Below are 26938 nucleotides of genomic sequence, written 5' to 3' on the forward strand. Positions count from 1 at the left end.
AATATTTTTTATTTAAAAATATATTAAAATAATATATTTTTTATTTTTAAAATTTTACTTTTAATATCAATACATCAAAACAATTTAAAAATAAAAAAGTAACAATTTTAAAAAATTAAAATTAATATTTTTTAAAATACAAAAACAAACAAATTCTTAAACACTTTATTTTATAATATATAAACTGACAATAAATTCTATATGATATTCATATCTATTTATTTATTTATTAGTTTTTATTTGGAAGCGCAGCGGTCTAAACATGGAATGGTTAAAATTTATTTTTTTATTTAAAATTATATATATATATATATATTATTTTAATATGTTGTTGTTAAAAATAAATTTTTAAAAAATAAAAAACATATATTATTTTTAAGTATTTCTATAAAAAAAAAACCTTCAAAAAACAATATCTAAAACACTCTTACATACCTTATATAAATGATTCTGATATATTTATTTATTCATTTTTAAAAATAATATATATTCATAATTATTTATAAAAATATAAATTATGTGTTGAAATATTTGATATCAAAAAAAACACTATTGGATCTTAAAAAATTAGCAAATGCGTTACAAAAATATTAGTAAATATCAAATATATTAATTCAATTCTTTATATAATTTATAATTAAGAACACACTAGAAAATATATATCAATCCCGTTTTTTATTTATATACCTATTTATACGTCAAATAAAATCTTAAATAATATAAAATAAGCTTTTATAACGCTTATAACCTATATATTACTTTGTTGATACTTTATTTAGATTATTAAATTTTAAAATTAATTTAAAATAGGTCAACAAAAACCAATGGATAAATATAAAAAAATAATAAAATCACATTTTAATCTATAAAATTATTAAGTCTGAACCTGATTTTTCTTTTTTTATGAGATCCTTGGTTATTGTTTAATATTATTTTGTGTTAAATTAGATAAAAATATTTATAAACTTTTACAATTTGTTTGCCATAGTTGTTAATACTAAAAGGATACCCTTTTAGGAAAAAATAATTCATAGTTTATTTTTATATCAACTATATTTTTAATTTCTCTTCGTATTAAAATTACTAGTTAATGCGATTGGATGACATCCGTGTCATTCAACTTCCACGTATAACGTCACCCATTAAACAAATCTAGCCATCAGCTATCTCTCAAAATACATCACCATGTCCACTTCCATATGATTTGGCATGTGGGAGCGTATGGTGATCAGATTATCGTTGATAATTATTTGTTTTTTATTTCTTTTTTTCTCTCAAGTATAACACTATTCTCTTTATTTTTTATTTTTTAATTTCAGTCATTATTCTTTTAATTTTTTATTTCATTATTATTCATCTTAATTTTTAGTTTTGTTTTTATAAGTTTATTTTTTAATTTAGTCTTTCGATTATAATTTTTTATATTTTTTGTTTTTTCATTTCAATCCTTTTTTTTTCTTGGCCCTTTTGCTGACTTTTTTTTTTAATTTCAATTTTATCATTCAATCAAAATTTTTTGTTTTTTTTATTTTTTTTATTATAACCCTCATTTTTTTTCTTTTGTTAAAGCTATTTTTCAATTCAATTTAACAATCCAACTAAAAAATTTTATTTTCCCTCTAATTAATATTTTTTTAACCCTCGTTTTTATTTGGGTCATTTTGTGTAATTGATTTTTTGTTTTATTTTATCTTTTGACATTTGATTTGTTAAAGATACTGTTTTATATGATCTTATCATTCTATATTAGTTTTTTTTTATATAGATTTTGTAATTATTTTCAATTTATTTTCTAGCGGTTTATCTCGATTTCATGACTTATGTCATGAGCTTTGCATGCCTTTTTTGAATATATTTTTTTTTAAAATTATTTTGTTTGTGTTTGATTTTTTAAGATATTATTATAATTTATTTATTTTCTATACAAATAAACTTTATTTTTTGAAATAAAAAATATTTATTTTTAAATAATATTATTAATATGTTCCGCTTGCATGATATTTTTTTCAAGCATGAGTTTATTTATTAAGTTTTATTTGTATTTATTTTGTAGGTAATGAATTTTTAAAACTTTCACTCATTTAAATAAACTGTATATATTTCCAGTTCCCTGTGAACAAAGGAGAATAAAATCAGCAACAAGATTCCTACTCAATCACCGATTAATAATTATAATAATAACAATTCATTTAAATAAACTGTATATATTTCCAATTTTCCAGTTCCCTGTGAACAAAGGAAAATAAAATCAGCAACAGATTCCTACTCAAACATAGATTAATAATAAAAAATATATATATATCAAAGCGCCATGAAACGACAAAAGTGCCAGAAATGGGAGTGTCGGATTAGCACTTGCTGGCATGATAAACTTGGCAACATCTATCATGTGTCCCAGTGCCCACCCAAAGCCTCCCAACCCAGAAAATGATGTCTCTGAGATTCGTTCTTCTTCTCCTGTTTCAATTCTCGGTCTCTGGAACCCTTGCAATAAATAATGAAGACCCAACAGCCAAAACTATGGAGGACTTCTCTGGATACCCGTTTCACGAACCAACTGATCACCCATCTGCTCCTCCAAACTCACTGCTTTCTTTCCTTAGAGTTGACACCACAACTCTCCAAAACCAGGTACTCACTAATTCTACATATTTCTTCTTTTAACTTTTATTGTAGTTCAATATCGCCGTGTTTTGATTTTCTTTTGCTGGGTTTTTAACAGAGTATCTGTATTGTTATTCCGTGTTTCTTTATTGGTTAAGTCCTTCCAACAGAGGTCATGTTTCTCTTTTGTAAGATAATGTTGCTATTATTTTTTCTTTGGTTGTTAGATCGATGAGCTTTCTACTTTCTCGGATACTCCTGCCCCATCCGTTACTAGGATTTTGTACACTGAAAAGGATGTTTTGGCACGCAGGTAATTCTATTAAAAAATTCTCTTCATTTCCACCAGATATATTGTCATCTTGGGTGGCCGTGATAGTTCCTTTAGGTGTGCTTTATTATTAGTATTCACACTCCGTAGTCTAATACTTCATTAACATAAAGGATATGTATGTTTTCATGGAATTAATTGGGGTGTGGGAATTTGCAAATTACAGTGGTGCGTTTCGTATCTTTTACGACAATAATACAACTACAATCTAGATATTTGGTCTTATACCAGTTGTTCTTGCAAATATTTTACTCCAGGTACATCAAAAACTTGATGGGACTCTCTGGATTGTCTGTTAGAGAGGATGCTGTGGGTAACATATTTGGTCGCTGGTGAGTTTATTTTGTCATCTATTAATTTTGTTTTCTATAATCATTTCTCACACACAATTTTCAAAGATATATCAAGCTTTCATTGGTGTAAACCCGATAATAACTCCTATTTTGTTGCTCAATAAGGCTGGTTGTTTGTGTTTCAAAGTGATCATTAATTTGATTTTTTTGTTCGTGATCTTTGGATTGAAATGTTTGATTTTAAGCACATATCAATATACCTCTCTTTATTTTTTTGGGTTTCATTTTTCTGTAATTTTACTTGTGTTGTGTCTTCTGCAGGGATGGTTATGAGCCAGATCTTGCTCCAGTTGCGACTGGTTCTCATATCGATGCTATTCCATATTCTGGGAAATATGATGGAGTTGTTGGTGTTTTAGGTGCAATAGAAGCCATAAACGTGCTAAAAAGGTTAGCACTTTCTGGTTGATGTGAATAAGGGTATTTGCTATAAAAACTGAAAGACTGTATTGCTTTTCCTTTGATATTTTTGTGGGTGGATCAAGAACAAGTGTAGCTCCAAGTGCATTGCTGCAAATGTAGAATATTAATTGTTTGCTCAGTTTTTATGCACGGCTCTACTTCATTTGAAACAACAACCAGTCTACATGAAACAGCGGTCGCCTTGCATTTTAGCAATTTTGTTTCCAAATGAAAACATTAATCTGCTTTCCCATCCTGATTTTTTAAGATAATCTTCTTGGTTTTTTTAAAAAATACATATGATCTTTTCAAACAAATGTACAGCAGATAGCTATTAATTTGTGTCAACATTATGTTGAATGGAACTATTACAGATCTGGGTTCAAACCTAAAAGATCACTGGAGGTTGTCTTGTTCACCTCAGAAGAGCCAACACGCTTTGGGATTGGCTGCCTGGGAAGGTTAGGACCAGCAAATGATTATCTTTACATCAGTCGCTAAATAAGCATACTGGCTACATTTCTTCTCCAGTTTTGTTCTATTTATCTTTTCCATTCTAGGAATATTTTTTGTATATCATACTAGTCACTTGTACAAGGAACCTCATGTCCTATGTTTAACATGCAGCCGCTTATTGGCAGGGAGTGAAGCACTTGCAGAAGCTCTGAAGACTACTGTTGATGGCCAAAATATATCCTTTTTGGAAGCTGCTCGATCTGCTGGGTATGCAAAAGAACAAGATGACATATCCAGTGTTTTCTTAAAGGAAGGAAGTTACTCTGCTTTTGTGGAGCTGCATATCGAGCAGGGACCCATTCTAGAAGCAGAAGGTAGGCTACTTTTCTCTTCTATTTTATCCTTTCAAAGCCACAAATTGAAGCTCTTATTAATCTGCTTTAAATGTCGATTCAGGTCTATCTATAGGTATAGTAACTGCAATTGCAGCCCCTGCAAGCTTGAAAGTAGACTTTGAAGGCAATGGGGGCCATGCTGGAGCTGTCTTGATGCCAAATAGGTGATCCTTACTAATATTTTGACATGTTTTTTCTCCGGGCTGTAACTTTTTGAACTGGTGCACATGTCTTATTGAAGAATTGCCTGTATGTGATTGTTTTCTGCCAGGCCAAAAGGGTTAGCTGCATAAAACTGTGGGTCTGTGTGTTTTTTTACCCATCTGGTTATGGTATTCCAATGATCTTTATAACTTCTATTTTGAGCGTTTTCCTCATATTACTTCTGCTTTTTCTTTCCTTGCATAGCTTGACTAAATCTAGCTCTCATTCGAAATTTTCTCAATCTTGTAAATTTCTCCAAAATAGTTTAAGTCCCTCCAGATGTGTAGATAACTGCTAGGTAAATTACAGTGAATCAGCAGCAGGTTCTTTATGTTGTTATTAACTTATTGTCATCTATCCAATTTCAAATCCTTTTCCAATTGGAACTTAATTATTTTTTTTGTAATTATTATGGTTTTCTTATTGCTAAAAATTGTAGTGTTAATATGTACATGAATACTTTGGAGCAGAAATGATGCTGGACTGGCAGCTGCGGAGTTAGCACTAGCTGTTGAGAAACATGTATTGGGATCTGGTTCCATTGACACTGTTGGTACAGTAGGTATGTCATGTTTTGTTTCATACCTGAACCAAAGCATAAGGCTATTTTTTTTTTATCTCATTGAAATTTCTTTTAGAATGTTGTGCCATCATCTCTTCTTAAAGTACATTCATTTTTCATGGATCTCTGGTATATATTATCAATTCTTGTTTTTAAGGTATTTTGGAGCTGCATCCTGGAGCAATCAACAGCATCCCAAGCAAATCACATGTAGAAATTGGTATGCTTCTTACTGTAAATTAGCTTTCCCTGATGGGATATAGTTCATCACAAAGTAAATGCTAAAAAATGGTTGTGTCATGCTCTTTGATGTGTTCCGTGTTTGGTTTTGGTGTGTCCCAAATTGGTTTTTGATTTTTCACAGGATGTCCTGTGCTGTTTGTTCCTCTACTAATTGAATCTGTGTAAGGTTATCTATCTGGATTAGTATTTCTTCTACATTTTGGCAGACACACGAGACATTGATGAAAAGCGAAGAAATGATGTAATTGAAAAAATTCATCAATCTGCTACTACAATAGCTAGCAAGCGTGGGGTCAGGCTATCAGAGTTCAAAATCGTAAATCAGGACCCACCAGCGCTTTCTGACAAATCAGTGATTGAGGCAATGGAAGCTGCATCAAAAGAGTTGAACCTAACACATAAGTTGATGATAAGCAGAGCTTACCATGATTCCCTGTTCATGGCTAGGTAAACACACCACAAAATATATGCAAATGACATGAATGTTGGATTTTCACGATTAATGTTGAAATGTCCTTCCTTTTGCTCCTCTCCTCAATCACACACTAAAATAAAATGAAATCGCACTGCTGATGCCCCCCCCCCCCCTGAATCTCTTTATGCAATTTCTACTTGTTGTCTATTTGATTATATTCTGTTATGAACTCTGCCAGTGTTATACAATATGACACCTCAATTGTTGCCTTAGCATCTGATTGTAAAATTTAATACTTCTTACATATCCTTGCAGGGTATCTCCTATGGGCATGTTGTTCATTCCATGTTACAAAGGTACGAGTTTCTTTCACTCTATGGCTAACATTTCAACACCTTTTGTCTTGCTTAGTTGATTTGGCATCACAAAATATTGGCAGGCAATTGAAGTTCAAATTTACTTTTCATCATTCGGTAACCTTCATCTTTTAATGTTGCATGCAGCATGCTTCAAAATCTATTTCCTTACATGTTCAAGTTCCGCTACTGCTATTTGCACGTGACACTATCCATTTATCGAAGCACAATGAGATCCTGTTGAAGGGAAACCCTCTGATGGCTGCTATAGATGATCACATAGATCCTATAGAGCCATAAACGATCTTTCTGGTGACTAGCTAATATATACAGACATTTGGTTTTGCAGGATACAGCCATAAACCTGAAGAATACGCATCCAGTCACGACATGGGAAATGGGGTGAAAGTATTAGCAATGACCCTCGCCAAGCTGTCGTTGAACTAATGCATTCTTTGCCACACTTGCTAAATAACCGCGTGGTTTCCCAGATAGAAAACTCCCAGAACTCCGCTCTATATTACAGGACTCGACAGTAGGACGTTTTGAATAAAGCATCTGATTATTCCATGCCCAATTCTCATCTCTAAAATACGTGATGTAAAATTTCTATTTGAATCAACGACGTTGGAGATTCCAGCATTATCATGCATGGAAAGGAAGTAAAGTAGTAAGGTTCTAAATCTAAATTTCACGAAATTTGAACTAATTGCACGGGAGTTGAGATGCCAATGCCTTTGGACTTGCTCAAAGACACGGTAGAAAATGCGTCAAGTTCACATGGAAAACCTGTCAATCTCCTTCACTGAGAGCGGTGCGCAGGTAAATGCAACGAAATCTACCCTCTCTTTACCAGCAAATGTACCTTCTTTTGATGCATCAAGCATTAGTCATGGAAATGGAATTCGATTCGGTGTACAATACTGCAATTCTCGTGGGATTAGCAGCTAGTTTTGATCTTAGTTGTTTAAAGCTGAGCACCTTGAACCAGTTAGCTTTTACTTTGCACCAAGTCTATAAACGAAACTGGGAAGAATTTCTATCTGGTAATGGCGCACAGCTGCCACGCTTGTGTGTATGTCAGCGCTCACCGGATCATTTTGTTTCTTTGTTTTTCATAGCAGTTTAATCCTACTTGTTTAAAGCTGGTTATCTTAAAACAGTGCAGATTTCAAAATCTACTTTCCTTGGAGGTATCTCAGCAACATTGAGATCACGGCATGCTTGTTTATGTGTTTAAAATTATTTTGGAAACATTTTATTTTTTTTGTTTTAAATTAATTTTTTTTTATTGTTTTAAGATGATTTTGATGTATTAATGATAAAAATAAATTTTAAAAAGATAAAAAATATTATTTTAATATATATTTTTTAAAAAAAATTATTATTATTACATTAGTAGCTCCTTTACAAATTAAATCAACCAAACTATCAAGTTGCAAGGTTCCTGTAAAGTGTGAAGGGTAAATTCTCTGCAACTTGTAAATTTATCGTTATAAACTTTCCTCATTTTCAGTAAACAGCTTGTGGTCTTGATGAGAAATCTTGTTATTAATTAACTACATTGGTTAAAAAAAACTAACTACATTGGTTAAAAAAAACTAACTGTTCAGCGAACAATGAAGGCATGCTCCACTGTTCACTGAATAGTGCATGCCTCCATTATTTCACAAAAAATAAAAATAAATAAATAAATAAAACTGCAGGCATGCTCCACTGAACAGTGGAGCTGCCATGCAAAAAGCAGCCATTTGCTGCTTTTAATTTTCCTGCGGCCAGAACACAAAAAATTGAGGGACCCATGCACAGTAAATAACTGTTTTTATTTAACCAAACACTCAGTCATTACGTTTCTTCATAAACGCAATCTCTATCTCGTAGCCAAACGGGCTGAACATCCTGTTTGAAAAGTACAGAAAAAAGTGTGGACAAGCTGCTGCTATTAGCTTTAAACCCTATTTATATTTATTTTTGTGTTTGAAAAGAATTTAAAAAAAAAAAAAATTAATTTTTAATTTTTTTGTGTTTTCACGTCGTTTTGATACAATAATATCAAGAATAAATTTTAAAAAATAAATAATAAATTTTTTTCATTATATTTTTAAATGAAAAGCATTTTAAAAAATATATTAATTCTATTAATCATGATAGTTCAACAGAAGAGTTATATTGATTATTTACGAGACACATGGAGTCAATCAATACTAAAAACAATAAGGGGTCTAAATCACAATTAAGAAAAAAAATAGAAAGTAGAAAGATAAGGTATTGGTAAGACCCGGTACCATTCATTCTAACAGCAAATTAAAATTATAAATTGTCCACACAGAAAACGTTATTAATAAATGAAAGAAATTAAAATTTAATTAAGACACATCAAGATCATATGTGATATTATCGACTACCGAACCATGGACATCGATGGTCGTTGCTACATGTAAGATGTTGCAAGCGTGTAAGGTAGATTTTTATTTTTTGTTTTTATAATTTTTAGGTGCTTAAGGGGATAGAATTTTGCCTCTTTCACGGGTTAAATCACACCCCATTATATATACTAGTCTTGGTACCCGCGCGATGCCGCGAGTTATTTTTTATATAAAAATATTAAAAAAAATAAAAATTTAAAAATCTTGGGTTTTTTTGGAAGGCCATACCCAAGAATCTTGAGTTTGGCTGCAACGCCTGACCTAAAAGTAATATTTATAATATTAATAATAAAATTAAACTTGCATGATCCAAGTTTAAGTGAACCTGATTGCAACACCGGACTCAAGAATATTGGATGTGGGTCTAGCTATAAGGTCGTGTCATAAAAGTGTGATAATTAAATAGACTAATTAAAAAAAACAAAGAAAAAAAATCAACAAGAAGGAAAAAACTAATGAAGAAAAATATAAAAAAAATAAATTAATTGGGTTAACCCTTTAAATCAGGTTTTCCCGTAAAACCTGGGATTCGCGTAATGAAAGTTTGATAACTAAATAAAAAAAAAAATAACGGGTTTACCCAGAATTAACTGGGTTAACTCATCAAACCAAGTTAACTTGTCAAGCCTAGAATACATATCATGAAAGTATGAAAGTCTGATAATTAAATAGAAAGAAAATTAACTTTAACAAACTAAACTAAATGAAAAAAATAACTCATCAAATCAAGTCAATCCATCAAACCTGAGATCCGTATCATGAAAATCTGATAACTAAATAAAAAAAATTTAACATTAACAAACTAAATCAAAGAAAAAAAAATTCATTAAAAAAATTAAAAAGAAAAAAAAACTAATATTGTAGTAATCCATAGTGTTTTTTTTTTTTTTTGAAAAAAACTACAAAGATAAGTTTTCAACCAGATCAATATAAAAAAAAAATGACAAACACTATTTTTTTTTTAAAGTCAATTTTGGGTAAAATAAATGAAAAAAAACATGTAAAAAAAAGGAAATGAAAGCAAGAAAAAAAAAACACGTGGGGAAAGCTACAGTGTTTTAAAGAAATAAACAAAAAAACTAAATTTTCAACCAGTTCAATAGTAAAAAAATAAAATCAACAAAAACAATTATGAAAAAAAATGTAAAAATTGACAATTTTGAAAAAAAAAAAGAAAAACAAATAAAAAAAATTAAAAAAAACATGTGGGGAAAGCTAAAGCTAGATTATCATTCAGCTCAATATTGAAAAAATAAATTCAATAAATATAATTTTTTAAAAAAATATGTGGGAAAACACTGTAGCAAAACAAAAACTATGTAGGGGAAATACTGTAGCAATCCATATTATTTAAAAAAAACTATAAAGCTAAATTCTCAACCAACTTAATATAAAAAAAAAAAATCTACAATGATCATTTTGGAAAAAAAGAATAAATAAATCATAAAAAGAAAAGAAAAAAATGTATGAGAATATTATAGCAATCCATAATGTTTTACAAAAAAAACCTACATAGTTAAAAAATTTTAACCAGCTTAATATTTAAAAAAAATTAGTAAACATAATTTTTTAAAAAAAATTAAAAAAAAAAGAAAAAAAACAAAGACAAAGAAGTCAATTTTGGGTAAGAAAAAAAAACATGTAAAAAAAAAAAAGAAACAAAAGCAAAAAAAAAAAGCAAAAAAACTACAGTGAAAAAAACTGCTATGAGAAAAAAAAAGAAAAAAAAACATGTAACAAAAAAAAAATGCTACGATGAAAAAAAAAAAAAGCTGCTACAATGAATTCCCCACATGTTTTAGAGTTTTTTAATAAAAAAAACTTCTGCTTCAAAATAATATATTATAAAAAAAAGCTCGATTACATCTCGTGAAAGACTTAAACAAAGTTATTTGTCAAAAATAATAACAATAATAATATCAAGTTAGCCTCTCATATTTGCTGAAGTGGTTAAATTAATAGGCTAAAGCAATAAAATATTCCTATTGTTGCTAGTTTCTAAACATCTTTTCCCCAAAAATAACCTCATTATTCCCTTATATACAAAGTACATCTTGTTTTGTGACTTTTTTCATCTATAATTATATAACACTATACAATAATCATATGTGAACTTTAATATCAACTGACATAGATGTACTCGAACGATAATAAATTTGTTATAAGTTAAAATTTTTAAATACCAAAAAATCAGAACTAGGAGGGAAACACTTAAAATATTGATGTTTTATTCATTCATATCTCACATGCCAAAAAATTATTACAATCTTTTTATATAAAAAACTAGAAAATATTAATAATACCGAATAAAATGAGAAAATGAGAAAATCATGTGCTTCAAATAGAAAAATATAAGACTGTAGAATATAAAAGGTATTTATCTTATAAAAAAAATATCTTGAAAAATTTATTTTATAAAAAAAGAATTTATGCATCAAAGCGTGACACTTAAAATATGATCGGATGGTGACTGTGTTTGGTGGCCATGGTGACAACGCAGAGGTGTTAACATTTCATAGCGTTAGATGGGACACCCATCAACAAAAAAATTATTTCAATCTTTAAAATTATCTATCGAAAAAAAAAAAAACAATTCAAGCAAATACCAATCTTTTATTTATTTATTTAGCAGAAAGGGACGCGAGGATAAAGATGAGTCATAAATATGAGAAGAAATCTCAATAAGATTACCCTCCTTTAATGCCAGGGCATAAGAATTGACATGGCTCATCCTAACAGCAAATTAGCATGATCAATCAAGAAATTAAATGTTAATCACGACACTTCACCAATCGATTGATCGGGATGGGCCCACGCTTGATCTTGATGTAGGATTCGTTGACTGCTGCTTATCATAATAAAACACTCGAACTTTTCTGTGACGCTACTGGGCAACGGATGATCCCCAGAGAGTCAGACTGGCACCAGTGAGATATGGTAAGCGTGCAAGGTAGACTTGGATTTGTTGTTTTCACTAATTTCTGGTCCTGAAGGAGACTTTTATTGATTTTGAGGGGCCAAAACGCAGGTCGAGCTCTCGAGTTGGTGATGATAGTCATCGATCATGGCCGTTGGCACGTCCATTCTGGGATGCGTGGGAGCCACCTGATGATCAAATCATTCGCTTGGAATTCAAGATTAAAGGCGTGATGGAGGGGGATGGATGTATCATTCTTCTGATATTGTACGTGGGGTCCCATACCTGTTCTTTCTTCACAGCTCACCCTGTCTTCCTCCGCCATACCTTCCCTGTAATCTTTGCACTTATCTATAATTGCCCCAGCACGTCTCACCAACTTCGAGAGTTAATTTGGACCCCGTAAATTTGCTCCTGAATAGATTTAGGCACACTTGCTCGTTTTTATCATGATCGTTAATTGTATTTAATGTATAATTAAGAAACTTTAATCTTCAGAGGGTATATTAATTTCCATGCACGCATTAAACTGTTCTATTGAGGGTAAGAGATTATTGATCGGATAACCCCTAAACAGAATCCTAAACGGGTGAGTGATGTTTCCAACCAGCAGAGTTTTGAGCTCGCCGGTAGAAATTTGAGTTTTCAGTTGCCCTAGACGGCGATTGTGAAGGTCTAGGTAGCAGCTGAAGGGTTTAGGCAGAAACAGAAGCAAGAACCAGAGGCCGTCACCTACCTGTCTTTCCTGCGAAGGACATTGAATGATATTTTGACAAAATGGACACAGGTAAATATCCAGGCATGAGATTTAAGAGGTGGGTGTTAAATTAATTAGAGGGTGCTGGGGCTTTGTCAAGAGGGTTAAGCAGGAATAATCAAGGATGGCAATTATTTCGATGGAACGTCTTCTCTTCTACAAATTGCTTTCTGGTTAAGACATGAACATCTTCTTGAAAATCATAATGCCATGGCCAAACATCCCAGCTAATTTTGCCAAATTACGTAAAAAATATGTATCTTTATTAGTTTTTGAACTTTTTTCGGGGAAAAAAAGGTATTTTCTGTTTACATTAACAGAGTTGAGACGTGACCTTTCCATTGATTTAACATTCGGAATGTTTCTGTCGCTATTTCAAGCGAAGCCAGCACGTTCACAGAGCTGCCTCTCAACAGGGTGATGCTGTGTTGTGTCTAAATAAATTAACATGGGAGGCATGGTTCGTTTTTGGTCGTGAAGGATAAGATTCTAATTTTAAACGAAAGGGTTATTCTCTCTGAAAGATCAAGGTGGTTGCTCAAGAGAGAGAGAGAAAACAAAGCCATCTGCCACCAGGGTTCGCAATGGGTATTGTATTTTTTTTTTAATTTAATTTTGTTTTTCTTTTTTATTTAAAAGCATTTTGTTTTTATGTTTTAAAATATTTTTTTATTTTAAATTATTTTAATGTATTTTTAAATAAATAATATTTTTAAAAATAACAGCTACCATAATGTCAAAGATATTTTAAATAGAATTCTAGACTATGAAAAAATTATGAGAAAAACTTATGAGGACTTTTTATTTGAGAGCGTAGTTGTGATTGTTTTTCAAAGTACTTTTCACACGGAAGTTTATCAAAATAATATTTTTTTTATTTTTTTAAAATAAATTTTGACATTAGAACATCAAAATGATATAAAAACACCAAAAAATATTAATTGAAAGCAAAGAAAAAAAATAAAAATTTTTATTTTTATTCAAAAATGTTTTTAAAATATAAAAATAAATAATTTTTAAATCATGAGAGGATTGGACAACATGCTTAAAAACTACCCTTCAATATTTTTTTTCAGTTAAGTCTTTGTTATTAATTTCTTTTAATTTAATAAAATTGTTAAAGGATTGTTGCGGCAAAGTTAACCGACCCACCTATTGCGGCAAAGTTGTTAACCTTGGTTTTTAATGGGTGGGTCGGTTGGTACTCTGCTGCACACTTTGTTCTAAAAATTAAATAATAGGTGTGACCAATGATTGATTTCCTGGAGTGGTTAAATTGCACTGAATTCGTCCTCTTCCACAAACAAATAAAATAATATTCGGTTCTTATATAGTGCTAATTTATTTATTCACCAACTCCGACATGAAATAAAAAATTGAAGACATGTGTATGAGGGCATGATAGATTCCACGTACATTGCTAAATTATCTATTGAGAAAAAGGAGCGCCCAGTTTGGCATTATTTTTTAAACGGAAACATTTGTATTGTAGCATTCTTGGTAACAAAAAGGACGTGGCATCATCCTAAATCATTCGAAATCAGCTTTGAGAATTAAAAATATTAAAGAAGTAAAAAGAAAATTCGAGCACCATGTGCAAATTGTTAGAGGCTTGGTATCAAGCAAGTGGATTTGCTTTCCACTTTATCACACGTATTCAAATTAAAAAAAAAAACTATAAAACTATAATCTTTTATAAATATACAAATGATTGGATCATGATTTTTTTTTTTGGTTTTTTTAACAAAATTCATAACATAAATGTAGAGATGACAAGGAATAATAACAATTTAAAAATTTAAGTTGTGAGGTGTTGATTTCTAACATACATTTTAAATTAATTATAATATATTGTACTTAATTTTATTAGTTAGGATATGAATAATAAGATTTAAACATATGATTATTTTGTCATTAAAACTATGATGTGGCGCAAAAAAATCAAGAAAATTTATTGATAGGATGTGTGGATACAATCAACCAATAAAAATGTGTATATAAGAGTAAAATCAAACAATTATGGAAATAAATTATAATTTTTAATTATTCAAAAAATCTTGATTTCATTATTTGATGTGGTACTTGATTTTCTCCAATGCCTTAATTTATTTTCTCAGCATACCTTCTCAAACATGTGGAGATTCTAAACAAAAATCTACATGGGTTTGATATATATCTATATTTAAAGATAATATTAAAATTTTGATGGTTATTTTTAAAAATGATACCTTCTCAATCTTGATTTTGATGATAGCTTAACAATAGCAACTAAACAAGAGGGTTGTGCATAAAAATGTTGTGCTTTAGGATAGAATACAAAAGTAGAATTAAGAGTACAAGAGATTCCTAGAGGTGTTATGATGATAGAAAAAAAATAGCAAAAACAAAATCACTAAACTTGCTAGTGTTGATTGATTTGATAAGTGTTAGTTTAAAATGTTTTATAATTAATTGGTTAGTTAAATGTGATATTATTATATTCATGTAAATATATATTTATCATTAATAAAAACTTAATTTATCTTTACTATTTATACACTTTTAGATTAATAAATCTAAAAGTTCATTTATAAATCTAGAGTATCCAACCAACCATCATTTTTTAAGTTGCATTTTGTGGTTGGTGATTTATTAGTTTAATACATTTTATTATTATTATTATTATTATTATTAATTATTGTGATAAAATTCTGATTTGGAAAACTTATCATATAAGTGTATACAAAGAGATATTTTGTAGAATATTTAAGTTCTCGTCACTACTCTAAATGGATTGATCCAATTTTTGGAGTAAAATTCCGGAAATAGAAAAATTAAAAGTTGAGATCCTGAAACATAAGAAAACTACACTTTTAGAAGCCCTAAATTAACAGCGTTCTCAATTTCAAAATTCAAATCGTGAAGCAAGTAACGGCGTGTAATGCGATGACAGAGGGAACACCGACGAGACGCCCTTAAAAACAAGAGTATAAAAGAAACCAGGAACAGAAACAAACACAGCTCCACAAGACAAACAGAAAGCGAAGAGCAAAAAAAACAACAACAAACACACATAGAAGAAACCTTGGTGTTGTTTCCATATTCTTCGTTAACAGATCGGGTTCAAAACCGTGAGTTATTTACGAAACTTGCCACTTTCTGATTCAATCTCTTTCTCTGGATCTCTCTCTCGCTCTCTCTCTTAATTGCATGCATGTAATGCAGGTTCTAATTCTTTATTGGATTTTTGCTTCTTCGATCTTCTCGGTGTCGTATTGCTTGCTCCTTTAGTTCTTATCATCTCTTCGATCTATCTTTGATTTAGTTTTGGTTTTTTGGATTTTTACCGGAGAATCTGCTTCTTTTTTTTTTTTTTTTAGTTTGCAAAACAAATCTGATTCTATGTTTGTTTGGTTACTGAGAAAATGCAGCGAAGGAAACTGACATAAAATTAAAGCTTCATTGTTCTAAGTACAGTAGAGTTATTCTTAGAGAGTGAAAGAGATAACGTCTAGTTATTTCCTTATAGTGGTAATTTTTGTGTTTCCTTGAGATTTACGTGATGCTTGTTGTCTATTAAGCCTCCTTGTTTTCCCATCTCTCCAAAATGAGTGCTATTGCTGTTATATTTACCATTTTCCATTTTTAATGGAATAATTTGCTCAGCTAAAAAGAAAATCGCTTAATTGGAAAATGGGTTTAATTCTTTGTTGAGTCTACGTACCTGGGTTTATTGTCATAATTACGGATTGGGCATACCCATTTTGTTAACTTCTTATTCTCTGATTGGAGGGGACTGAAGCGGATGTAGCAAAGTTTTTCCTTGGACACACAAATGGATGAAAATATGAGTATTAATGTGATTTTGTTTCTTGTATTTCTTGATCCAGTGAAATGGGCATAGAAGTTACTGACGTTTGCATGGACAAGGAGCCAAATTGTGTAATCGTTTATTCAAATGGTGTCTCCCATGATCCAACTCATGAAACTGTTCCTGACGACCATGGTGTTCTGGAATCCTATGAACCTATCAATGGTGTTCCAGAGCTCCATAGCTCAGAGGAGAGTACTGAAGCGAAGGAATATGTGGTGAAGGAATGTACCACTGAAGTCTCAGTTGAGGTTACTGAACTTTCCCATGCTGAAAAAAGCAAGGAAGATCAGACTGTAGTATGCTCAAATTTTGAGGATGGCTTGAAAGTGGAAAAGGTAAAAGCACTAAACCGAAAATCTAAGGATATCGGTCAGAAAAAATCATCTACAAAGCATGCATCAAAACCTGCTCCTGCTGGACTTGCTCGAACAAAACACACTGTTCCACAGCCATTTGCCTTAGCAACTGAAAAGCGTGCTTCATTGGGAATGCGTCCTTCTGGCGAACCTGATATAACCAATGGTGTAAACAAATCATTCAAGGCAAACAATGTGCTACGTCCAAACCCTATAAAGCAGAATCAGGTATCTGCTGCAACCAGGCATAAGTATTTAATAATTGTTAATTTAGCCATGTGTCTGTTCTAATAATAATAATAATAATAATAATAATAATATTGTTTCAGCATGTGAAGTTGAGCTTTGATATATTGGGAAATCATGTTTTAATTTAATCAAGTGGTTGGAAAACTGTACTTCTAGTTAATCCTGGAACTCTTGTTTGCTTAACTGCAGCCACTTTCTGTGTCAAGGAAGCCATTGCAACCAAATAATAAGAAGCATCCAGATGAGGAAGATAATTGTTCTGTCACTTCCTCGTATCCTCTTTCTAGCATATTAAGTTTGAACCAGTTTTCTTTTGTGCATTTCTTAAACTTCTGTCACCTCTGTGTCTCGATTTCTTTTTTATATTTCATTCCTTGACTCTGCATAGTACCACAGCATCTGCACGGCCTGCTAAGTCCAAGCCAACTGCTGTGGCAGCTCCTGTATTTAGATGCAATGAACGTGCTGAAAAGCGGAAGGAGGTACTGCCTTTATCTCTTTGTTTCATTCAGAGTTGAAGTTCTGTTTTCTTTCTTTAATGCAAGTTCTTCTGTTGAAACATACCTGAAGGTGAAGACTCAACGGTTTTATTATGTTTAAATCTTGTAGTTCTATTCAAAGTTAGAGGAAAAACATCTAGCATTGGAGGCTGAGAAAACCCAAAGTGAAGCAAGGACCAAGGTAAAGTATTTCAAGAAGGTTGATAGCAAAGTGTAGTTAAAGTCTCTCTCACACATCGACTTTAGCTGTTGACATTTCGTCGTCAAAGCAAATGATCCTGACATATTTCTTGATTTGTCGTCATTCAATAACAAATTTCAAGGAAGAGAAGGAGGCAGCCATCAAGCAACTGAGGAAGAGTTTGATGTTTAAGGCTAGCCCAATGCCAAGTTTCTACCATGAAGGACCACCGCCTAAGGTTGAACTAAAAAAGGTACCGCAGGCAGACTCATACCCCTTTCCTGCCATTGCTGTAAAGATTTACAGTACAGGTTTCCTGGGATGTTATTTTTTAACTACTTAAATCATCAAAGTACTTGGCAGAGGTTGATGACAGAAGATTATGCACGGAAGCCAGTTTCCTAGGATAACAAATTTATTATGATTAGAAACTTGACTAATCTGCTTTCATCTGAATGTCAGCTGCCACCAACACGTGCAAAATCACCAAAATTGGGCCGAAGGAAGAGCTGCAGTAATGGAGTGCATTCATCTCAGCCAGACAGAGTGAAAGGAGCTTGTGGTGATGGAAATAACCAAAGTCAGGGTATTTTCAGAGAAGATACCAGCAACCCTCTTTCTCAGCACAGTATCCCGAAAGGCCATGTCATTTGCAAATTTGAAGATGAAAGTAGGCAAATGGAAGGGACAGATGAGTTGATTCCACTTGAGGTAAGTGGACAGAGTTTTGCAGGCATTGGCCTTCAGTCTTAATATGGTGTTGAGTTCTTAATTCTTAATTTATGAGAAACAAAATGTCCCAATTTTTCTCCTTCTGCGACTGCTTGAAGAATATGAATGTTGTTCCCTTTTAAGTTGCAAGGACTTGTTGCAGTGTTTATGTAATGTATCAAGTGTAAATTTCCTGTAACTTATGCTATCTATGTAAAGCATTCCCTTATTTCTGTAAACGGCTTGCATTTTGCACTTTTGTTGAGTAATCTTCTTACTGCTGGGGATCTATTTTGCTTTCTTTCTGTTTGAAGCACATGATTAGGAAAATGTGAAACAAGCTGCTGGTATCCCTTGTTTTAATCGAATCTTTTTATATTAATCTGATAATAGGGTTGTTAACAGAAGAAGAGGAAGAACAGTGGACGTTGTAGAAAAACAGGAAATCTGAAGAACTGCACGTGAATTGATTGCATTTAGTGAAGATTGTGTACTTAGGGGTGAATTTGTATGATGATGTGAGTGATTTTTTCTTAAATAATCCCGATTGATTTCTTGGGTTTGGGCGTTTTCGGTGATCAAGCAAGAGATATATTCGTAACACAAGCATTAGTAGCGGTGGCATGTGAGTTATAAGATAAAAATGACTTTCATCACAATTCAGAAGCAAGGTATATACTTTTATAAATTGATTCTTGATTATTTACTCGAATAATTGTTATAAATAGCATTTGATTTAAATAATAAAAAAAAACTTGTTATAAAATTGAGTCAAAATATTCAACCAAAAGTTGGAATTTTTACCTGGGTTATGCTATATTTTTCTTAAAAGGGAGTTGCTTTTAAGTTTTTTTTTTTTTTATCAAATATGCTTATAATTTAAAGCCATTTTAATTCATTTTTGTTACAAGTAGAATAATTTTTTAATAATGATCTAAAATAAATAAAAAATATAATAGGAAATGATAGGGTACAATACAATATCAAAACAATCAGGTCCTATAAATCCAATTAATAGCCTTCATTAGATATTGCCAAACAAACAGGGTGGAGCAGAATTTAATTTTTTTTATTTAAAGTTATATTTTTGGATGGTTTATATATATAAAAAAAAATTTAAATTTTTTTTAAAATATTATTTTAATATATTTTTAAAAATAACTACTGTCAACGTTAACAAACATCCCTTAAAAACAATTCAAGGAGGCCGAACTGTCCAGCCGCTCAGTAAAGAATAAGCCATTAGGTTATTAAAATGAAATTCTCGAATAGGGATCCCATTTATCCCCAGTTTCCATTTTGGGTAGTTAAAATTATTTATCTATTTTTTATGGGTTTTTTTAAATATAAAATAACATATCCTAAAGTTGCCAGAAAATTGAAAAAGGGAACGCATCTGCTCTTCCTTATCTTTCCATCATTACTATTGGATAGAGAGCAGAGACAGAGATTTCGATGGAGAGAATGCGAACATAAACAAATTTAACAATCTTATAAAGGAAGTTTGAGGGATCAGGCCTCACCTAATAATACTTATTAAGGTGAGTTAAAAAATCTTACATTTTCTCTTAATCTCCGCTTTTAGTTTCATAAACAATCTTGATTCGAACCAGTTTATGACCTGTCTTAGCTTGAGCCTGAATTGGGGCTGTTGCTAGGTCCATCTTTTTTTAAAAATTTATTTGTTTGTCTGTATAATGGAATGGGTTTTTCTCTTGAATTTAGAGAATAGATTTGATGAATAATGAACCAAACTCTCTATAGTAAAGGAATGTCTCAAAATGTTATTTATTTATTTATTTTTTTACTTCTAGTCATCTCTTCCTGTAGTGTTTGTTACTGTGCAACTTCATTTTCTTTGCAATATAGCTTTGTTCAGATGTTTTAGCTGACAACGCAGGTGAAAGGGTGAAGACATGAATGCATTCAATGCTTTCAAAGCCCAAGTTTTATATATTCTAGGGAAAAGATTTGTTCAAATATTTGCAATTTCTTCTACTTTTAGGGCATTGTGTTCTAATACATTATTTAATTTTCCATCAGGTGAAGAGGTTAGTTGTGGTTGAAATGGAAGAGATGTACAAGGCCCATAAACAAAAATGAGGTAAACCACCAAGCTGCTCTTGCCCCATTGGTCGTGGACCACTTGCCTGCCTCTGCGAGCGCTTCCTCTTAGAGCTGGCGTTCTTCTAATGCAAATCTTTTGAGGTCAGCTCTGTTTCTTAAAATGTGCATTTGTTGCTCAAGCTATCTGTTTTCAAGCAGTGAATTTACTAGAAGTATAGTTGATTTAGTAAACTGGAATTGCAGCTTTCCTTGGCCTATCTAGTGGGGCAGCGGATTATAGATCTCTTTTATATGGTGTTTACCAAGGAACAAGAATTTCCAACGCAACAATGCATTCACATTTTTTGAAGCTTTGTAACTTGACAGTTCGTTTTGAATGCTTTAATCAGACATTGATTCCCAGTCTTAATTTGGCGGTGAAATCTTAATTTATAAGAGGCAAATCGTCTCAATTTCTCTTGTTTTCGGTGACTGCTCTGAAGAATGTGAATGTCACCCCCTTTATAACTTGCAAGGGCTTGTTGCAATGTTTATTTAATGCATGAAGGGTAAATGTTCTGCAACTTATGATTTCTATACAATCCATTCCCATTTTTCTTCAAACAACTTGGTCTTGAACTTTCTGTTTGGAACACTGGGAAAGTGTGGCACAAGCTGCTGGTCTTCCAGTATTCGATTCTTATTTTACATGCTTCAATTATCTGATTTTACTATTCTATTAATCTGAGAATTGAAAAAAAAAAAAAAGAACTAGAAATTGTGCATCTGGTAGAAAAATTGGAAAGCTATGTAGTGTGGGACTGAGACTTGCAATGTTAATGTACAGTGGTTTGAATATAATGAATTTGCGTGTACCTAATGGTCGTTTGTTGGATTGTGTTCTTGAATGGTTTGTCACACACGCACAAAGAGGATGTAAAGTTAAGGAGGCAAGTATGGGGGTCCCCTAATGCTGGGATGTGCTTTGTTAGAGTGGAAATTTGTGCTTTTGCTAAATCTTTGTTTTGCATTATTATAATAAGCGTCATCATGAAAAGCTCTTAAAGCAAAAGGAAAAAAGATGCCCATGGAGCGTAAAGCACCTTGTGTTTAAGTGTTTTTGGTAACCAAACAGCAAAAGGAGACCTTTTTGTGGTGAAAAAAAAGTTGCTGGTCAAAAGGACTTGCATTAAAATTGGGTCTACTTTCAGCTCTTGAATTCCTGTGCATCTGTCAATTTTCTGTCCCAGATATTGTTGCATCAAGAGAGTTTCTGATTTTTGTGCATCCGCAAACTAGGCCACTCAATAAATGAGAATTCACAAATCTGAGAGCTCAAATAATGTTGTTTTGATTCATCAGATTATTCAATTCTTGTTCAATACTTGGCTGCTGTGAATGATTCCAGATTTTTGTGGTAGATGCTTGAATTAGGTCATTCTTTTAGTTGACGTTCTTGTTCACTTGTGTTCGTAATACATATTCTCTGCTGCTGTTTGTGATGCTGTTGTTGTGGGTTTATCTCTTCTACCTGGTAGCTTTGATAATGAAAACTTCATATACATATAAACCATCTCTATACGGTTAGGTAAGGCCCATACTTTATACCGGAATCGTTTTACTTCCAATTTCAGTTCTTTTTGGCAAGTGAAACCGAAATATAGTTTAATGTATAATATTGCTAGAGAAAAAAAAGAGTCGGATTATGCAGAAAATATAGTTAATTAAAGGTTAAAAAAAAAATTGACATGGTTTTTAATTAGTAATATATTTCTTTTGTCTTGGTAATGAATGCTAGTAATGGGGTGTTTGAGAGTGAGTTTCAACATGTATTTTGTCAAAATTTGTTTTTTTTTTTTGTTTCAAATTAATATTTTTTAGTGTTTTTGGATTGTTTTAACATGATAATGTCAAAAATAAAATTTAAAAAATAAAAAACTATTATTTTAATGCTTTTCCGAGTAAAAAAAATACTTTAAAAAATAACCGCTATCATTTTAAAAGCCTTGGGGCTTGTGGCCGTTGGAGCATAATGGTTCGAGAAGTAAATTGCTAGTATTTTCCCAATCTGTTCTTGTGAGAACTAAGAAGTGGGTGTTATTATGCAGCAGTATTGCAATCTGATACAACTTTTTTTGTTTTTTCAGATTTCTCCGATGGAGTATTGTTAGACGAGAAGGCAATTACTACTTCAATAGCATACGATCTTTCATGCACCTGATATGGTATTTGATCCCAACTATGCATTCTACAGTCCAGCTTCAGTGCCCTCCAAGGCCTAAGACGAGGACTCCAGAGTTCTTTTCAGAGCAATGCCATGGATCTTTAATGTCATTTTCCCTTTCTTTTTTCCATCTGTACCAGCTACCAAGCCAGTTGATTGATTATTGATCTTTTAGTAAGTGATGGATTATTAGGATTTTGAAAAATTGCAAGTAGCTGATTTACTTTCACAAACATGGTAGTTGTCAAGCTATACAGTGTGCATCACTTCATGAACTCCTTTTCCCCCTACTTTTTTTTTGTTCCCATGCCCACTCACTCCTCCGCTCCTCTTTATGGCTCTGTTCAAAGCTTTAACAGGCCAACCTGTATTTCTTTCCATTTAAGCTTGGAATCGAACTGTGCATGGCAAACATTGATGAAGCTTCTCTCACCTCCTATCTTCCCCCTTTCCTCCAGTGGGAAACCAAAAGAAATATCCTTTAAACACCCCTGTCAAGATCATCATGCATCAACAAGCCCCGAATTTATTTCATTTTTAAGTGCTCCGAGACGAATATCAAGTAGTTCCTTCCTTGAGCAATGATCAATAACGGCAATTTTTAATAGATTTCTTTTATTAACAAACGAGCATTCGACGCCTTGTATCTCCCATTTATATTATTTCTTAACACTGTTTTAAAAATGAAGGTATTTGAAGCTTGAAATTTATATAAATGTACTTGGTGAAATTGGAATAATGATAATACAATGATGATACGATGTCAGAAGCCAATTCAACCCAATAGACAGGCGGGTGGGAGATAGCTATGCTTTCTGTTATTAGATGGATACCGACGCTAGAAACTGACAAAAAGCTCTTGTTTTGACCTCAATTTTGTACTGTAACGGGAGCCCGGTTATTATTATCAATCATTGACGAGTAGCCTCCATTTTCTCTACCAAACTGCTTGTTTTTTTTTATTAATTCTCAATCCTTGACATATACACTCGAAATCCCTGCGCTAATTTACAAAGGCGTTTCGAAATCCCTGCGCTAATTTACACTTGTTTGGTTGTGATGCAAGAACACGGCTGAAATGTTAAAAGCTGTGCAGTTCAATCCCTGGACCTATAGGCAGGGAGGATTACAATTTGCGTGCAAGAAGCAAAGTGAATATTTGGGCACTCAAAGCAAACAAAGCCAAAGTTTCTTCTCCAACACTGTGTGAAAAGCATGATTAGAAGGGGGGGTGGGGCAGCTGTGTAGAAATTGGGATTCCATGTCAATATATGACCCACAAAAAGATATAGTCTAGCTAACTCATCCTCTGTTCTCACGTATATAAGGGCCCATGAATGCATGGCCAAATGTCAAACAGTCTCCTCTCTTTGATTGCTACACAGTTGAGGGGGATGCTGTCTGATTCGAGACCATTCACTTTAAGCACACATTCATCTTTCGAATGATCTCGGACCAGGCTTCATTCCCCCCAACTCAAAAATCACGCGCTAATTAACCCTCAATCCCCCAACTTTAACCATTGGTTTGGTGTCCGAGCCGGCTCCACTGCAGCTCTCTCTCTCGCAAGGTTTGGCAATCTTGCATTATGTTTAGCATTTCAGTTAATGTCTCCTTTTCATTGTATTTGCAGCTCGCAAGAAAACCCTGGTGAAGATCAAGAAAGCACGTGCATACATGAACAAAAGGATGCTTATTAAGGGATCGGATGTGATCAGCTAGAATCAAGATATCCAAACAGGTATGCCTGCCGTGTTGCTTATTTTATACTGCAACTTTTCTGGTGATGACTACATGTAGCTTCCATTGTGATTCTCTCATTATTGATTGTAAGACTTGCTTGGAAATTGCAACCAAAAGGACATGATCTGATGCAGAGGCCAATCAAGGAAGTTGATCTACTGGTACTACAATGGTGTGTCAGTACTTTGTGTTGAACCATGCAACTTGCCAAAATTATGCAGGGGTGCTGTGAATATGCAGTACCTAGCTAGTTAATTAAGAAAATCATGTCGAAAAAGATAAATAATGTATCTCTCAGAAGAATTTCGCAACAGCTTCACTGCGTCTACTCTTTGAAGAAATTTGAGGTGTGGAAAAATACCGTTGAAGATTGATGTTTTCTTGGAGTTCGGTTCCAGATGCCACCACCTCTAACCTGCACTACCTTTCTTTGTTTTTTCACAAATTCGTTGAAAAACAGAATCGGGTGTTTAGTGTGAAAATCTGACTGAAAAAGAGGGTTAAAAAAAATACTGTAAACAAAGTCGTGTTTCATCTTTTCGAGGTTGAAATTTTGGCAATTTGGCTTTGCTTGTAGAGAGTTGCAAAGAATATTGAAGCTTGATGTAGCTTTTCACTTTATTAGTTGCATGAGAGGAGTGAGTGTCTAGTATCAATATGCTTTGAACTTGCTCCTTTTCCACATTAAGACTGCCATCATAACCCAGCTCCTTACTCATTAGCCCATCCCTTCCTTTTTGATGCCTAGTGGGTCAGTCAAGTGCTATCCCACCATGTGGGTCTGCTTCTCCTCATCCTGTTCTTAGCCCATAATCTGATACACGTACGCCATTAAATTACTTTGCGGCAATTTCGTTTTGATAAGTATTTTATTTTTTCAATTATAATAGAATGTTTCAGTGTTTTAGTGTATCGTTTTAGAGTTGTACTGTTTCATATATATATATATATATATATATAAATTATGCAATACAAACACAATCCAAACAATTATAATTTCAAATATTTCTAAATAGTCAAGATTAAATAGAACTTTAACTTAAAGTAATTCAACTTAAACAAAATATTATAAAAGTAAAATATTTTAATAAAAATATTTTAAATATAAAGGTAGGTCAATGTTATCAAGACTAATAGAATCTAAAGCATTTCTTATTTTGCTCAAATTCCTACAAAGTATAAACATGAAAAAAACCAACATGAATATAAACCATATATATATTAGTAATAAATCTAATTTTAAAAAATTAATATCATCGTTAATGAAAATAGTAATAATAATTTTCAATATTATTATTAATATCATTGTTATTGAAAATAGTAATGAAAAAGAGCTTTTTATAATTTGGTGGTTTAATTAATTAAATTGAACAAGATTCAATTTGATTCAATGACTTTTCAAGAGAGGAACGGAACATGTAGAATGAAACCGGAATGTTTCGGGCGAAATTAATTTAGCCGAAAAATCTGGAACGGACCGAGATTTAAAATGAGATGAAATTTGTTTCATTTTTTAAATTGTTATAGAATATTTCGGTTATTCCAGATGAAACAAAACAGAATTGACAACCTTGCTTCGTGGCTCATATTCCATGCGGGTTTGGTCTGCATGGGAATTGAGAAAAATAGATAGCAAAGCCACCATGTGAATGAATTTATGGTCCTTGCAAGGAGTCCTTGTTCATTACCACATGCTCTGTAGAACCAGTAATAATCTGAGAACTGCTAACCGTTTTGTCACATATACAGTGAGATCTGACCATGAGAATCAACTCTCTACTTCACACGTTTGATTTTCTGACTCGAAGAGGTAATGGAGAATCCATATAAAATAGAGGCCAGCTGATGAAATTGATTGCATAAATGGGTGAAGGGACAAAACAGAGAATTGCATCGGATAGGGGATACGCTGTAAGTGTTTCTGTCAACATGATTCATTCATCAAGAACATAGACTGGAGGGAATCGAAATATAGTCTCTGCTAGTCCTTAATTTACCACATGAGATCACGATATCTTCTTTGCAAGTATTTTGAAGCCATGGCAGAGAAGAGTATCATCTCATATTTTCATTACATATATATGGTCGTCCGGTATCAGAATCTGGCAAGATTAACCGGCCATCTACGGTGGAGGAAAATGCATACAAATCCATTCCATAAATGATCCATGGCTGCTATGAAGCTATGCTTGACAGTCTGGCTACGCTTGTTGCTGGCAGCATTAGATTTTGGGAAAGTTCTTCAATACAAGATTATTATACAAATAAACCTGGGTTTCCCTTTCATGGGATCTTGAAACAACCGAGGATTCATCCGTTACAGTATCCTAAATGACATCATTTTGTTTGCAAGAGAATCGTGGAAATGACATCATTTTGTACGATCCAATGGATATGGGTGGCCCTTTGTCCTTTACAAGCCAAAAACAGAGGAGTCAAAAGAGAAAGAGAGACATCTTGAGTGTGTATGGCAAGGGAAGGGGAAAAAAAAGGTATTCCCTATGCTCGATAAAGTCCATATTCGATACTTTTTACTGCTTCTTTTTTTTTTTTTTTTTTTTTTTTCTGTGACTTGACGACATGAAATTTGTTAAGAAAGCATTCAACAGCTAATTTGAAAAACACTTGAAAAAAGGCTGTTCGAAAAGAGAGAA

General features: G+C 32.4%; 2 protein-coding genes and 1 long non-coding RNA gene across 7 annotated transcripts; all 3 read left to right on the forward strand.

Annotated features, from left to right (window-relative positions):
- Positions 1-2349: 2349 nt before the first annotated feature.
- LOC118061545 (ureidoglycolate hydrolase) lies at positions 2350-7030 on the forward strand. 2 transcript variants are annotated; one of them, XM_035075012.2, is made up of 12 exons: positions 2355-2631; positions 2832-2917; positions 3193-3267; positions 3550-3678; positions 4065-4151; positions 4318-4520; positions 4603-4705; positions 5216-5307; positions 5465-5527; positions 5757-5997; positions 6281-6321; positions 6671-7030. In XM_035075012.2, exons 1-12 carry the CDS (start codon positions 2428-2430, stop codon positions 6766-6768), a joined length of 1422 nt encoding a protein of 473 aa, XP_034930903.1. In that variant the 5' UTR covers positions 2355-2427; the 3' UTR covers positions 6769-7030. The 2 variants fall into 2 exon arrangements, with proteins under 2 accessions (XP_034930904.1, XP_034930903.1); XM_035075013.2 differs by lacking the exon at positions 5757-5997 and having other exon boundaries at positions 2350-2631.
- An 8236-nt stretch (positions 7031-15266) lies between these two features.
- Positions 15267-22816, forward strand: LOC118061543 (protein WVD2-like 3). Of its 4 annotated transcripts, XR_012171047.1 has the most exons (10): positions 15267-15531; positions 16291-16858; positions 17069-17151; positions 17268-17361; positions 17489-17560; positions 17703-17813; positions 18023-18271; positions 20315-20479; positions 20582-20886; positions 22465-22816. XR_012171047.1 is itself a non-coding variant. In XM_035075011.2 (8 exons), the coding sequence occupies exons 2-8, from the start codon at positions 16295-16297 to the stop codon at positions 18671-18673; spliced, it is 1182 nt and encodes a 393-aa protein (XP_034930902.1). In that variant the 5' UTR covers positions 15272-15531; positions 16291-16294; the 3' UTR covers positions 18674-18827. The 4 variants fall into 4 exon arrangements, 2 of the variants coding, with proteins under 2 accessions (XP_034930902.1, XP_034930901.1); XR_012171046.1 differs by lacking the exon at positions 20582-20886 and having other exon boundaries at positions 15268-15531; XM_035075011.2 differs by lacking the exons at positions 20315-20479; positions 20582-20886; positions 22465-22816 and adding an exon at positions 18665-18827 and having other exon boundaries at positions 15272-15531.
- A 958-nt stretch (positions 22817-23774) lies between these two features.
- LOC140956058 (uncharacterized) lies at positions 23775-24966 on the forward strand. Its single transcript, XR_012171092.1, has 2 exons — positions 23775-24282; positions 24376-24966. It is a non-coding gene; the product is annotated as an uncharacterized lncRNA (long non-coding RNA).
- Positions 24967-26938: the final 1972 nt, after the last annotated feature.

The sequence above is a fragment of the Populus alba genome, chromosome 10 (assembly GCF_005239225.2).
Source record: "Populus alba chromosome 10, ASM523922v2, whole genome shotgun sequence".
NCBI lineage: Eukaryota > Viridiplantae > Streptophyta > Magnoliopsida > Malpighiales > Salicaceae > Populus > Populus alba.